Source organism: Heterocephalus glaber, unplaced genomic scaffold (genome assembly GCF_053883595.1).
Source record: "Heterocephalus glaber isolate CG9 unplaced genomic scaffold, H.glaber_assembly_v1.0 deba00001479, whole genome shotgun sequence".
NCBI lineage: Eukaryota > Metazoa > Chordata > Mammalia > Rodentia > Bathyergidae > Heterocephalus > Heterocephalus glaber.
The window spans coordinates 14,098,941-14,114,202 of record NW_028258316.1 but is presented as its reverse complement, the minus strand read 5'-3'; the positions used below and the strand labels follow the sequence as shown (position 1 = coordinate 14,114,202).

At 35.7% G+C, this 15,262-nt stretch overlaps 1 protein-coding gene across 1 annotated transcript in view; it reads right to left on the bottom strand.

The window, feature by feature from the left end:
• The window catches only part of LOC101710435 (complement C5), a 96,142-nt gene extending 81,196 nt beyond the window's left edge, over window positions 1-14,946 (bottom strand). Inside the window, exons 1-5 of the mRNA XM_087183287.1 lie at window positions 14,793-14,946; window positions 11,425-11,617; window positions 9,119-9,281; window positions 4,320-4,390; window positions 2,204-2,295 (exon numbers count right to left, since the gene is read on the bottom strand). Of these exons, the coding sequence (XP_087039413.1) occupies window positions 2,204-2,295; window positions 4,320-4,390; window positions 9,119-9,281; window positions 11,425-11,617; window positions 14,793-14,857 (584 nt within the window). The 5' untranslated portion in view covers window positions 14,858-14,946. The remainder of the gene's footprint in view (window positions 1-2,203; window positions 2,296-4,319; window positions 4,391-9,118; window positions 9,282-11,424; window positions 11,618-14,792) is intronic.
• Between the last annotated feature and the right edge of the window lie 316 nt (window positions 14,947-15,262).

Below are 15,262 nucleotides of genomic sequence, written 5' to 3'. Positions count from 1 at the left end.
TGAGAGATTTTAAGCAGTAGTAGAAATAATACAGCATTTTCAGGATAATAGAAATTGTTTAGTAGTTACATTTTCTCGTATACTGTGTGAACTGATAACTTTAGAATTGACTTAATCCTGCAGTTTAATTGTGATAACATAATACTGAAGTCCACAATATAGTAGAAAATCCATAATAATGTTTCTAGAAATATGTCCTATAGATGATAAGATTTATGCCTCACAAAGATGAAATTGTGAATGAAGACAAAGTAGTATGGTTTTTGTTTTTTGGTTTTTTTAGTACACCAAGAATCGAACTCAGGACCTTGTGCTTGCCAGGCAGGTGGAGTGCCACTGAGCTAAACCCCCAGCCTTAGTATGGTTTTTTAAAACGGAGATAATTTGTTTAACAGCCTTCATTCGAAAATACTTGCTGAGTACTAAATTAAGCAGTGGAGATAAAAAATGAACAAGACAGAAAGATTGTGGTCTTCATAGAATTAATGGTCCATGGGAATTCAAATACCCATTTTTCCATTTATTAGCAGGTTTGACCTGGGCAAGTTATTTCAACTCATTCGTGAAATGAGAAAAATAATACCTACCACGAAGATTGGTTGTATGGTCAATGAATGCTAATATTATAATTACTAACATTATTTATATGTTCATTACCTTTACTGCCAGTCCAATGCTCTTTTCCTTCTGGTTCACAAATCCCTAAAGTATTTATTTGATGATTTAAGATATTCTTATTTTGAAATCATTCATATTAATGGACCAATCATTAACATGTAGATTAATCCCTCTAATATAGTGATGTTAACACTATGATGATGATGATCATCATCATTCAACAAGTGTTGACCAAGTACCTACTATGTTAAAGTGCTGAAACAGAATAATGAGCAATACAGACAGCCCCTGGCTCTTAAGAAGTTTACAACCTAGTGCGGGAAATAAAAAGGCAAGCAAATTATGAAACAGTTACATCAAGATAAGTGTCAGGAAGCAAACACACAAGATGCTGAGATGGAGAGTGACAGCAAGTGAGGGGCCGCCCTAGACCTCATCTCGGAATCGCCTTTGTACAGAGGGAGCATTTCCCATGAGGGGAGCAAGGTGAAGCCCATTCCGAGCAGAGGACCAACAAGTGCGCAGGTGCTGAGGTGAGAAAGTACTCATCCTGATAGACTCCCTGGCTGATCCAGAGTCTGCCATGGGGCAAGCGGCACAAAAAGAAGTTGGAAAAGGATGGCAGCAGTGAAACAGTAGGTCCAGGTCTGTACGATATAGCATGTGGAATTGTTTTTTAAAGTACACAATTTAAAAATTCTTCCAGTTATTTATATTCCCCAATTTCAATCCCAAGTTTCAGAAAAATTTAGTATAATGAATTAACTGAAAACTCTCTCCTGGACATCAGAAGAAAAATGACCATAAAATAGTGTGCATTGAATTATACTGTAGTCATTTACAGGGTCATGTTCTTATCTAAACTGTTCTGCTTTAAGCTCCAGGAAAGCAGGGATTGTGGATTCTTTGACTCCATTTTGTACCTCTCACTCCTATCGTGCTTTAGAGGTGTAGGGATGTGTTCAGTAAATATATATTACATCGAATCCTTTTAAAACACTCTCTTAAGTCCTTTCACATGAGGGCAGTGGAAGAAATGGCCCCGAAAACATTTTCTCCCTTGGACCATGCCTTCTGGGAGTTCACAGAAACTAAAACTATTTCCTAACGTCCAGAGCAAGGATCAACATTTCAGACAGTCAGTTAGATTTCTTCAGAAGCAGAAGTTGATGGTTTTAATGAAAAGAAGCCCAGGGATTATTCTTGCTTCTTCCCAATTTTCATTTGTATATGCAAAGAGAATAGGTGACAGATATTGGGATTTTGTTTTGTTTGTTTTTGGAGACAGAATCTTACTACGTTGCCCAAGTTGGTCCCAAACTCCTGGGCTCAGCTCCCAAGTAACGGAATACAGGCATTTCATGCACAGATCTACTATTGGGAATTTGTTTTTCTTTTTCTATTGATTGATTGGCCGGAAACTGAGCCTACCTTCTTACTAGGCTTAAAAAGATTTTACACATTTATGCTTGTGACACTCTTTGTTAACACTGGGTGGCTCCATGTGTCCGCTTATCTGCTTTACAATCAAAAGTTTCAGATACACTTTTTGTAGAAAACTTCTTAATAAATTATTTGTACATACTTTGGATTGGATGGAATCTTGAAGTCAGGAAAAGAGATAATTCCAGTGTAATCTCTTTCTTCTACTATGTCAACTTCTGATCCTTCAGGATCCTTTGAATAAAAACAAACAGCCCTATATTAGTTCAGTTTTCGTTGCTATGAAAGAATACTGAGTGTGGGTAACTGATAAAGAGCAGAGGTTTATTATGGCGCCTGGCTCTGGAGGCTGGGAGGTCCAAAAGGATGGCAGTGGCACCTGGCAGGGCTCTGGTCCTGCTTCGTCTGATGGTTGAATAAAGCGAGGAAGGGCAAGCAAGCCCCTGGGAGAGTTCACCTTCGGGACAAAGCCACTCCCAGACAGCTAATTTGCTCCCTTAGTTGATCCATAATGTTGAAACATCCGCCTGCAGGGCCCCACCTCCACAACTACCATAGGGAGTTCAGATTTTAACATATGAGTGGGTTTTTTGGGGGAGGTGGATATTCAAACCATATAACAGCCTTCAAAGCCTGCCACATTTCTTAAAAATTAATTGATTATACAACCGTTGACCTATAAAATTATTATAAACAAATACATCTTCAATTTAAAAATAGAACAACAAACTTCGCTTAAATGTAACGGAAGACAAAGTTTACTTAAAGCCTCTTCCCTCTTTCTGACTGGAACCACCCTCCATTCTCCTCATTATATAAAAGAGGTTCGACTGTTTGTTGTGCAAGTTTTAAAAAGAAGTGTAACAAGATGTAAACAACAACAATTAAATAACTCGGATGTTTTTAATGAGACTAATGTAAAATTAGCAGGCTTTATAAATATCAGAATCTAATTTTTTTATATGCTGCTTTGAAGCTTTCCAAAATAACTATTCTATAATAGTATTTTTTTAGTTAGACATTTGATACATATAGACATTCTGAGTTTGATACGACTGTCTAAATGGTTAAACAAACTTGAAAGTGCTCATAAAGGTTTTCCATGTGCTTCGTTGTGTGTCTGGATTAGCAAATATTAAGATGAGGTTTTGACCTTCTTTGAATTACATGTGGTCCCATTTAACCTTAACTAGAAAACTTAGCACCACTTACCATAGCTTAAAATTCATGGTGGGAATTTTCAGATATTTTTTTACTTGAATGACAAATTGTAAAATGTAAAAGAGCCTATTTTGAACAAGGAATGACACTTGTAGCTAAATTTCTTTCTAGCTGCTCTACCTTCCATCAACTGTACACAGTCTGTTTTAAAATGACCTTTCTCAGGGGAGTTTCAGGATGCTTCCTACATACTGAGTCCTTGTGGCTCTGGGATCAGCTTCCTCAACTCTCTCCCTGGGACAGCTGTCACATGGGATGACTGCCCTCTATCCTTCTGCTTGTGATGCCAGGGTTCTGCTTCATTCAAATTTAACCATGGCGACAAGGGATAAGGGGTCTATGTCCACATTGGTGACGTTCTCCCATAGAAAAAAAGCACTCCACCTAATGTTGCCTCGGCTTAGTTCTCTTCCAAACTTTCTATCAGTCAGCCAGTTTATTTACTATTCTTATTTTTTAAATGATTCTGATTTATTATCTCTTTCTGTTCCCACACATTAACTCATGCTACTTCGGATGAAAGATGGCCTTCATTATTTTAAAAGAATCTACATCAATGCTTTTCATTAAGACCCAGTTTAAGGATTCCTTCTCTTATTCCATTCTGGAAAAGAATTATATCAGCCCTCATCTTGCTATTTTGTCTATATAGCTGTTCAGGCTGGCTTTGAACTTTCCATTCTCCTGCCTCAGCCTCTAGATTACATAGTTATTTTTCTAAAGTTATACAAATAAAAAATATTGTGCATAATAAATATTCAATTACTTCTTACTGATTGCAAGGTGTTCTTTAAAAAAAGAAATCACCCAGGATGTACTTACATGATTTAGTTCAAAATACTTCAACCTGTTGCAAAATTTCATTTTAATGAGCTTTTAACAGATGTCTATTTGTAGAAGTATAGCTCTGCACAGCTATATCCAAATTGATCTTTAGTAACCATTTATGAAACATTGAACAATTGAGTGTCGTGAAGAAAAGCTTGAGATTCTTGTCCAGAAAAATGAGATAAGTACTAGTTACATAAAATACTTACTATGAAAGTTAAAACAGTTTCTCTTTGGGCTGGCTTCAAGTCATCATTCAGTGAATAAACTCTAACCTTTACTGTAAAAATAATTGATATCATAAAAAATTCTGCTAAACACACAGTATTTTAATTTATAAAACAATCATCTTTAAAAGAGACAAATTTCATTTAAAAAATTCAACACACAATCCACACATAAAAATACACATTATAAAGAAAGAAAATATTAATTTTTAGACATATATTACTATTATTTTAAAGAGAATCCTCTAGCATTTCTTTAAAGAGCTACTTTTCTGGGTCAATTTAAAGTAGACTTCACTTTGTTGAAATACACTTGTATACAACTTTTTGGAAAGACATCCATGCTACAAAATTAGCTATATTAGTAATTAGGCTATTATTTATCATGAATTTTATGGTAGCAAAATAGTGATATTTGGGAGCATAAAATATTATCTTATATTAGGTTTTAAATTTTTAATGGCAAATTGAGAGTTTAATTCAGATGTGTACACTCTTCCACTTACAAAAACCAACAAGGCCCCATATTAGCCCTTACTATCACAGGCAGATTTGAATTGTATTGTTGTGTTATAGTTATTGAGCAAATTCTATGATGTTCCTCTTATTGTTAAATGAGTAATGGCATGACTCAGTGCTATTTTCTTTCCTTTCATTTTGCAGTTAATAGATCCTTACTCTTTATACCAAAGCCTCTGCTTAGTTTTTAGCTCATAGTTGTTTGATACGCACCAATCTAGTCCCTTTCGATGACATAGTGTAATTTCACTAGGGTTTTGGTGATGCTCCAATCATTCCATGCCCAAAACTTTGCCCACATAATAAAGCAGAACTGGTACTACGATTTCAATACCTTTCAGAGGGTCAGTATTTTACATAAAGCTCTATAATGATGCTACATCAAATCCAAGTTTTAATTGGCTGTGGTAGTGCACACCTATAATCCCAGCCCTCTGGGAGGCTGAGACAGGAGGATCACAATTTCAAACCCAGAGTGGGTAACAGTGACTTAGTGAGACCCTGTCTCAAGACAAAAAATAAAATTTTTTAAAAGGAGTGGGATATACCTTAGTGCAAAAGCCTTGTTAAAAAAAAGACTTTGCTAAGACCACAGATAAAAGCAATTTGCTCAGTAAATTTCCCATAACCTGCTCTCTTCTCTCACACCTGTCTTCTTTTTTTTTTTTTTTTTTTCTAGTACTGGGGATCGAACTCAGGACCTTGCACTTGCCAGGCAAGCAAGGCACCGCTGAGCTACATCCCCAGCATCACACCTGTCTTCTACCGTGACTCTTCCCTCCTGCCTCATGGACACACCTAGTCCAGGCCTAAGCATCACTGGGAAAGTCACAGGACAGATGTGACAAAAGTTAAGAACACAAGGGCCCGGAGTTCAAAACTTTGGTTTCACTCCTACTTCTTCCACTTTCTAATATGACTTTGAGTTGGATATTTAATCTCTAAATCTGAGTTATCTCATTGGTGACACAGGAATACTAGCATTTTTTCATAGTGTTGCTGTGAGAACTGCAGAAAACAATGCTTTTGCAGAGCCCAGCACATGAAAGTAATCAGTAAAATGTTTATTATCATTTCTATAACTTGTATTAGTCTAGTTTCTAACCCAGTCTGTGTTTAAATTAGATTATTAATCTTGTCTCCACAGCAATGGTTATCAAAGGCAAAATCAATGCAATTTTTCTGTCAAAGATATGGCTTACTAAATTAAAGAAATTGTGGAATGCCATTCATGTTCCAGGCAGATGCTGGGCTCTGAGATACAGTCATGAAAGAAAGTAGACATGGACACCTTCTTAATGGGGTAGAGAAGAGGGGTAAACAGAAATATAGGTGAAATTTCAGGGGTGTGAAGTGGTACAAAGGGCATCTGCTTGGCTTTCTGAGAGTACAGCAGAGAGGGCTGGGGATGTGGCTCAGTGGTACAGGCCCCTGGTTTGATCCCTAGCACTGCCAAGAAACAAGGGCAGGAGAGGGAGGGGGAGGGGAGGAGGAGGGGGAGGGGAGAGGTGAGGAAGAGGGAGATTTCTGAAGTGGTGAGTGAGGTCTGAAGAGACTGCTCTCCACAGGGTCCTGGGATCCCATAAAGGGTGAAGCATGAGTTAATAAGGCAAAGGAGGGCAGAAGAACAGAAGAGTACTGGGCAGATATCATGGGCCTTGCAGTAGATGACAAAAGGTGGGGAAAGCAATTGAACTGAGGTCCATTTGGCTTGAGTCCCCAGCGGGGGGAACATGGTAGGTGGGTGATGAAGCCGAGGAAGAAGGCTGCGTGGAACTGAAGTATTTGGGTCAATATTTTAACATCTTTTATCCTATAAAGCCTTGGAGACTTAAACCTTTACTCCAAAGATGCACATACTAATTATCCCTCAAGACTCCAGATTAAATGTGTATAGCTCTAAAGCTGTAGACAGCAAGATTTAATCAATTTTTTAAAATTGCTTTTTAAGTAATTTCTTTTGTTTTTGGGGGGGTTTTTTGTTTGTTTGTTTGGTTTTTGGTTTTTTTTGGTACCGGGGATCGAACTTGGGTCCTTGCACTTGCACAGCAGGCAGCAAAACCACTGAGCTAAATTCCCTGCCCTGTAATTCCTTTTCTTTTGTGTAAAAAAAGAATTTGCACCATTTCATAGACTAGGTAGTAATGAAAAATACTATTCTAGTGCTTACTATGTGCTAGGCATTATTTTAAGGGCTCTCTCTCTCTCACACATTTCATTTTTACAATTCCAGGAGGAAAGTTATTATCTTTATTGTACAAATCAGGAAAATGGAGCTCTGAGAGTCTAACTCACAAGGGGTCACATAGATAACAACAGTCCAGGCTGGGATTTGAACCCAAGCATTCTGGTTCCAGAGTCTGCTTTTCACCACTATACTTAACAACCTTGCATGAGTGGGCCGACAGTATTTAGAGGAAGTGCTCTGGTTTTCCTCCACTATTAGGATGATTAGAGTACCTCATCTTCTTACAGTTCTGATAAAGAAATAATAGTAGGGCAGTACTTAAGGACAGCCTTGACAACTAAGAAAGGTCTCAGGCTCTGAATATTAGACTATGTACTTATTTAAGTTGTAGATAATGTGAACAGGACCCAATCAATAAAGCATCCTCTAATACAAGAGGCAGAAAAGGGCAAGGTTATGCTTGTTTCTAGGTATGATTAAGCTTAAGAGGACCCAACTTTCTTGGCAGATACTATTGCTCCGTTCAACAAGTCATCTTCTTAGAGCCAGGAGATGGTGGTATTTTGGCAATTCTACTCTAAGCTGATGGCAATATCCCCATGGTCTCTAGGCCTTCCTTTCTGAGCTGATTGTAACAGGAGCTGCTGCTGATATGCTGACTGTAGAGCCCCTGACCACCTCACCATTGTCATCAGGAGCACCAATTGACATTTAGCAAGTATCTACTGTGTGCGGTTTGTCAACAAAACCTATTGGTCCTGCCTCCCTTTCTCTGTCCTTCCCCAACCAATATAATTCATGAAACATCCATCTCCTCCTTTCATGTACAGGTCTCTCGTAATTCCACCTCTGATGTACTCAGATTCAATAATGGTAAGAAAGAGAGATGAAGGAATTGAAGGCTTTGCAAACACATGAATATTTTGAGTGGCATTCATGCTTTTCTGTCTCTTTCAGTTCATTGGGAGTACAAAGTGTGATAAAAAATACAGTAAATTTTTAAAAACATTTATCATAGTAAAAAGCACATTGCCATTAACCCCTCTAAAAATGCCCTCCCTTGCTTTAAACACACTTATTCCATCCATCTTGCCACTTTCTGAAGCAGTTCTGGAAGTCTTCTTTCACGAGTGTCTTTAGTTTGCTATCATGGCTGCCTCAGTGTTCACAATGGGTTCAAAACCTTTCTCTTTCCTGGTCATCATGACTTTGGGGAAGAGCCAGCAGTCCCAAGGTGCCAGATCTTGTGAATAAAGAGGATGAGGACACACCATGAGGTTTTCACAAGCCTGCCTTTCTGTTGGATGGTACTCGGCAGCAGCATTCATGGTATTTTTTAAAAATCACATCTCATAAAGACACTCACAAAGAGGATTTCCAGAACTGCTTCAGAGAATGGGAAGAATGGCAGGATAAATGTGTTAGAAGTGTGGGAGCGTAATTTGAGGGGATTAATGACAGTGTTTCTTTTACTGCAATAATTTTTAAAATTTAAACATTCTCCATGTATTTTGATCACACTTGTAAATCCAGCCGTTCTGCAATCACTGCCCTTTTCAACTCTTAATAGAAGAACAGTAAAGTCATGCACTTTCTTTGGCAGATGCCCTTTGAAAATTAATACCTGTACATTTCTTTGATCTAGTTTATTATACTCTGCTGAAATATCACACTGGATTGGATTTCTTTTCCAATTTAGGGATTATCTTCAGGGCCAATAAAATTTTTTCTTGAACATGGGTGTATAAAAAATGATTTTGCCATTGTCAAAACTGTATATGCAATATGTTTTTAATTGTTCCATAAATAACAACATTTTACAATGTTTAAAAAGCTTCTCTTTTCCTACTTGGAAGTAACTAATGGTGCAGATAATGTAACTAATTTTGCAACTTAGCAGTTACTCTATAAATTTAAATTTAAAATGTGATTGGAAAGTATAAAAATTCTTAGGTGTTGAGAATGTTTTGAGCAAGATGGAAACCTGTCTCCATTCAATTCCAGGTGTTAAAAACCTCTAAATATAGTGTCAGTCTCCTTACACCTCTCCAAGAAAAAGCATTTTACACTCTACCTGACTGGTGAGGAGTGTAAACAGGTTTGTCTGTATGAATGAAGAGAAATCCATTGTCATAGGTTATAGGGATTTTTTTCGATTTTGAAAAGTGCTTTGATACGATTTCCAGATACACATGGGAAACTGTGTTTTGTCCTCCAGACAATTGTTTAGGTTGTATCTGTGAAAGAAAACATTGATGAAAAAAGGGTAAACTAATTCTAAGGTTATAAAACATGTCAACTTTCCAGAAACCATTTTAATCTCATTAGAATAAAAATGAGTGTGTAAAAAGTGGTACAGGAGACAGGAGGGAATATTAATTTTGTTCAAAGCCCTTTAGTATCTATTTTCTTAAACAAAATTTAGCTTCAGGCAATTGAAAGTCTTTTTGGTTCTATGTTTTCTAAATTTTACACACATTTAATAAAACTAGTACTATAAAAGCTCATAGAAAACTTCAATTAATCAGCTCACTGCATTAACCCACGCTCCCATTCCCTCTATACAACATCTTGACTGTTGTCTTGTTTACTTAGTATTACATCACACACTTCTGCTTTCACTGGGTGGATGCACACTTTCTAATTTCTGTTTGTCATTGCAGAAATCCCCTTTACTTTCAATCACGTGAATTTAATATATAATAACATGTGAAAAAAATTTTTAAAAACCTTGTTTTTATGAAAATTTAGGCTTTGGAAATATGGGAGAACAATTAATCACTAAAAACAACTGCTGTAGAATTAGGTATGTGAAATTATTGTAGAAATTGGGAAAACAGTAAATCCATAGTTATTCTGCACTCAAATTGCTTTCCAAGAGTCTTTAAATTCTTTTTTCACTTTTATGAAAGAAACTACAGATCAAAGATGATTTGTTAAAAGTGTAATATCTAATAAATAAGATTTGACACTCTACTCAGTGGACTTACACTTAAGGAAAGACTGGCATGATATCAAATATTTGGCAAAGAAAGATACTTTATAATGTTAAGGTAATTTTGAAAGCTTATGATATGTATTACTCTGTATGATCCCCTCACCTTCATCTACTTTTCGCTTAACCATCTAAGTACTATGCCATAAGACTTTGTGATGATAGAGGTGCTCGAAAGCTCTGCCAGGGAATATGGTAGCCAGGAGTCGCCTATGGATATTGAGCACTTGAAGTATGGCCAATGTGACTGAGGAACTGAATATTCGATTTATTGAAATTTAAAGATAAACAGCCACTCGAGGCTAGTGGCTAACCTTTTGTCCTATTAGATAAATGAGTGTCTACTGAAAATAACACTTTCAGGAAATGAGCTTTAATTCCTCATAAGCCTAATAAGTGGAAATATCTGTTATGAGATAAGGATATTTACCATAAAAAACATTAATATATTTAGATCAATGTTTTCAAACATGAGTAATATACATATCACTTGTAAAGGATAAAAGATATGGCAGATGCTCCATGTTTATTATTTATAATATAGTAAAAAATAATTTACAATGTGACTAAAGTATAAACAAACATAAAATTAGGTATAACTTTATGCTTATTACTTTTACATAATTAAAATCAAAACGTTTACAAAATGAATTCAAAATATTTAAAAACTCAATATAGCTTTAATTGTAAACTCTATAAAATTTCAATTTTTAATTTCTTTTATAAAAACTCATTTTAGAAAAACACTGATCTAAAGGAACCTCAGACCCTGTTCCAAGTCTGATATTCTCTAGTTTTTCTTGTTCTTCATTAAGTATCAGAATTTATAATAAGAAATCAGTTACAAGCATGTCTCTAACCATTGCATAATATACATGTAGTATGTTAATAGAAGTTATTTGATCAAAGTCGTTCTATTAATTAGAGGTTGTAGTGAGAACTACTTAAGCAATTAATAATTTTATTAGTTTTAGAAGGTATAATTGTAGAATATTGGAGTTTAAATAAACATTCAATAGTATCCATGGATTTTTGCAATGCACCACAAATCAACATTCATATTTATATTTCTCTGTTCCTCTGTAATGATAATTTTCATAACAACAAAGCATTTTAAATTCATGTCCAAATCTTTCACATTAGTGCAATTTTATTTTCCAGAAGGAAGAATGTGAACATTTGCATGCATTGCTCAAAAAGCAGACACAATTCTGTTGAGAATTTTCTGTTTCCTTCATATTATTATTAGGGACTGATAAACATCTAATCACACAGTGGTAGAGTGGTGCAAATAATGAAATCTCTACATTATCAGTATTCAGACGTTTACATTTTTTATCAGAAATACTCTGTAAATATAAAGAAAATAAAGGATAAATACATACTGTTAAGAAGGCAGAGTTTTGAAATTTATTTTCTGGGGATAAATTAACATAACCCGAAGAGTAACTAAATTTTTTATCAGGATAACTTTTAAGAGAGATTGTAGCATCAAATGCTTCAGTATATCCATAAACTTGAATGACAATATTCTCAGATGCTCCAACACGGAGTATTTTTGGTGCTGAAATGACATACCTGTTGAAACAGGAAAAGAAAAGTTGCAGTATCTTCGTATGGCATTAAAAAAAATACTTCAGATGTTCTTTTTTCCCTCACTTGAGAGATTCAATTTAAAATGGGCTCTTTCAAGTTAAAATTATTAAAATAAAAGGCTTACTCCCTGATCTATGATAATTTCAGCATATTTTCCAAGAAGAAACAACTTGGAATTAAGACCAGAGAAACAGAGCTGGGGGTTTGGGTTACAGGTAGGAAGCAGTAACAGCACCTCCCCTCGGCCTCCTGCAGCCAATGAGGACTTAATGATGCTAACTAGAACTATAAGTGGGGTTCTTTTGCTCCCTCCCCCATAAAGAAAAAAGCAACACAGTCACTAGAATTCCAGCTCTGCCATCTGCTGGCTGAGTGACTGAAGTAAAAGTGACTAATCTCCAAAGGAAAAACAATATACCTGTGGAAATGCCGCTTTTTAAAAAATCAGGCTGTGGTTAGGGTTAAATAAAAGCACGTTTATGAAAGCACCCAGCATGCTTAGTACTCAAATAATAAGAGTCACTAATTTCACTAAATTAGTCGAAAGGAATAATAGAAGTATTGCATTGTATGGTGAGTGGCTAAAGACAAAGATAGAATACAAGTGCATGTGAAAGTGAATGCATCTGAAAAGGAAAACAGTGATTGATGGAGGGACTCAGCAGCAGCAGCAGTCAACAGCAGTAATAACAGCAGTAACTGAATAGTTACATGTAAGAGCTCTTGTGGGCACTTTACATAGAATAGTTTTAATCTTTAGAACAAGTCAATGAAGTAGCACTATTGTTCCTGTTTTCCATGTGATCAGAGGTTAATTTGAATAAGGTCACATGACTTATAAATAAAGGAGCTAGGACTTTCTATTCAGGTTTCTCTCAATTGTCATGTGTATAACTGAGGTCAAGGTCGCAAGTACTCTCCAAACCATAGACTGTTCTCCCAATATTATTTTTCAGGCAATTTATGCAAGAATGGAAATGAATCTATACAAGCTTTCAAAATAAAATTTTAAAGGGGTGGATTTTTTTCATTATCTTATTAAATAAAAGCTTACAAATATCAACTAGATTATTAATAATATATCCCCAAACTGTCTAATTTGAGTAGTGATAGCTATGTATTATTACAAAGAAAAAGAATTGTTTATCAGCCCCAAAAGGCATAGTGATTAACTAACTCAAATGGCCCACCTGGCTTAGGGTACACCCCCACTCACTCACCCCAGAAGAATTTTGCAAGCTCCTGCCAACATTATAGGATTTAAAAATTCTTTAACAATCAACACGTTTTTAGTAGCAATAAATTAGGTTGGTAACAATTAAATCCTTTAAAGCATCTGGCAGTTCTTCTTCATTACAGGATCTCCAGACTTCTAAACATCATCTGACACATATGCTTAGCAGGGGACCACAGACAACAAGAAGTGGTAACAAGATACATTTATGAAAGCCTTACTGTGCCAGGCAGCATTCTAAACACTTTATATACATACAACTCATTGCATTGCTACAACTACGCACCTGGTGAGGAAGGTCTTATTGTTCCCATATAAAGGTGAACAAGCTAGTAATAAACTTTCTGAAGGTAAATTATAGAATTAAGAACTGAACATGAATAGTCTGCTTCCAGAATTAACAGCTTTAATAGCTGTCTTAAACTGAATTTATTAAGAATTTTGCTATCAGAAAAATCAAGGAATAAAAAATTATTTCAATATTCTCACAGGCTCTAGTTTTTTTAGTTTAATATTGTTTTTAATTGTCTATTAGTGGTAATGATGAGACATAAAATATTCAGTGTGTAGAAGCCTTTAAAAGATGGGTCCGGGACCACCCTTCATACGAACTTTGGTACTTATTGATGTATTATCCATGTGAAGAATTTCATACTGTTACTTTCTTTTAATAGCTGCAGAGGATCAGACCCCAGAGTTTGCAGAGGTGAAAATGTTACTTTGGTGTTATGGCTTTTGTCAGATGTCCCCCTAAATCCTCATGTAGTCACAGGTGGGGCTTCTGAGGTGGCTGGATCTGGAGTGTGTGATGCTGAAATCAAGGGTGTGTGATATTAAATTAGTCCCCTGATGAGTTTGGCATAGTTCTGAGTGTGGATAATGGGCAGCCTCACCCTGGGTGTGAGTGCTACAGCTCTGTTTGAGTATCAATCACCTCCTTAAGAGAGCCTTTCCTGTCCACACTTCTAGATTATTCTTCATTATTGTTTTCTTCTTACATCATAACTACCAGCTTTTTATTCATTCTTTCATTGGTTCATGCATTATTTATTTCCCCCCACACTAGAATGAAAGTTTTAAGAATTGTCTTTTCACCTCTGTTACATCCTCATTATCTATCACATGGTATGTACTCAATAAATATTTGTTGAATCAATCAATTAAAGTCATTGATTAGCATGTTGCAAATTGTACACTCTCCCTTTTTCAGAGAAAACAGGGGAATACTCTTTATTAAGGGCCAATATAACGCAGTTGAAAGAATTGAGAATACCTTCAAGAAGAATCTCTGAACCCTAGGTTCTAGCCCTAGTGCTGCCACTCTTGTGAAATCAATTAATCTCAATTTTTATGACTTGTCTGTCAAAAAAAGAATGTGACTTTTGTCCAATCACCACTTACTTTTCTGTACCAAGATATTATTGCTAGATATGAGATTGATATTTTTAAGACATGGTTTAAAACTCATAGGATTTTAATACTAAAATTTATGAAGAAGTTCATAAATGTAGAAGTAATTGCAACAATAAATTTTCAAATCACAGTGTTAGAATTGACTCCAAGTAACTCTCACTTAGCTGTGCATAGTCCAGGGAAAACACAAAGAAAACTAACCACCAATACAAATAAGCAGTAAATGCCAAGACATATTATGATTTGAGGTTTGCCTTTCAGTTTTTTTGCAGAGGAATTTGAGCAATTGCGTATTTTTTAATTTAAAAAAAACCTACAAAGGCTGTTATATTGTTACCCATTCATCAAATGAAAATGCTTCCATGACTTTCTCATTCAGAAATGAAACAATGCACTTGGAGCTCTCAGAAGGAAAAAGTTATTTTCAAATTAACACAATCTGTTGAATATACTTTTTCACTCATCACAACTAAGACACATTGTAAAATACAGATGTTTTATTTTACTTACGTTTGTTCTTGTCCCCAGCTTTTCTCCAGGAAGATTAAAAAACAAAGTATTCCCAACAGGCCCATGGCTAGAGGTGGTATTAAACCATGGGTATAACCTTTGGGAAGCTATTTTCCTTTTCAACTGAGCTTCAAGAATTTCGATAAATAGTTATCTGGTTAATTATTAATGTTAGAAAGAAGGCTCTTTAAGTAAGAAAACTAAAATCAGATTAGCACACCTTTTCATGTCCAAGGATAAAGATATGAGGTATTTTATAGGAATTTACATCCAGGGGACTTCTTTTTATTAATACAAATAAAAGGACTCTAAATGGGAGTTTAGGGCTAGAAACTAGGAATCCCATTCCCTTTGGTGTTTCTCCTCTAGACCAGGGCATTTGCCGTGATGTGGTACCACCTTTAAACATGCTTCTAGAAGGTTCCATTTGTCTCTGGTATTGACAGAGACCCACCTGGATTCAATTTCAA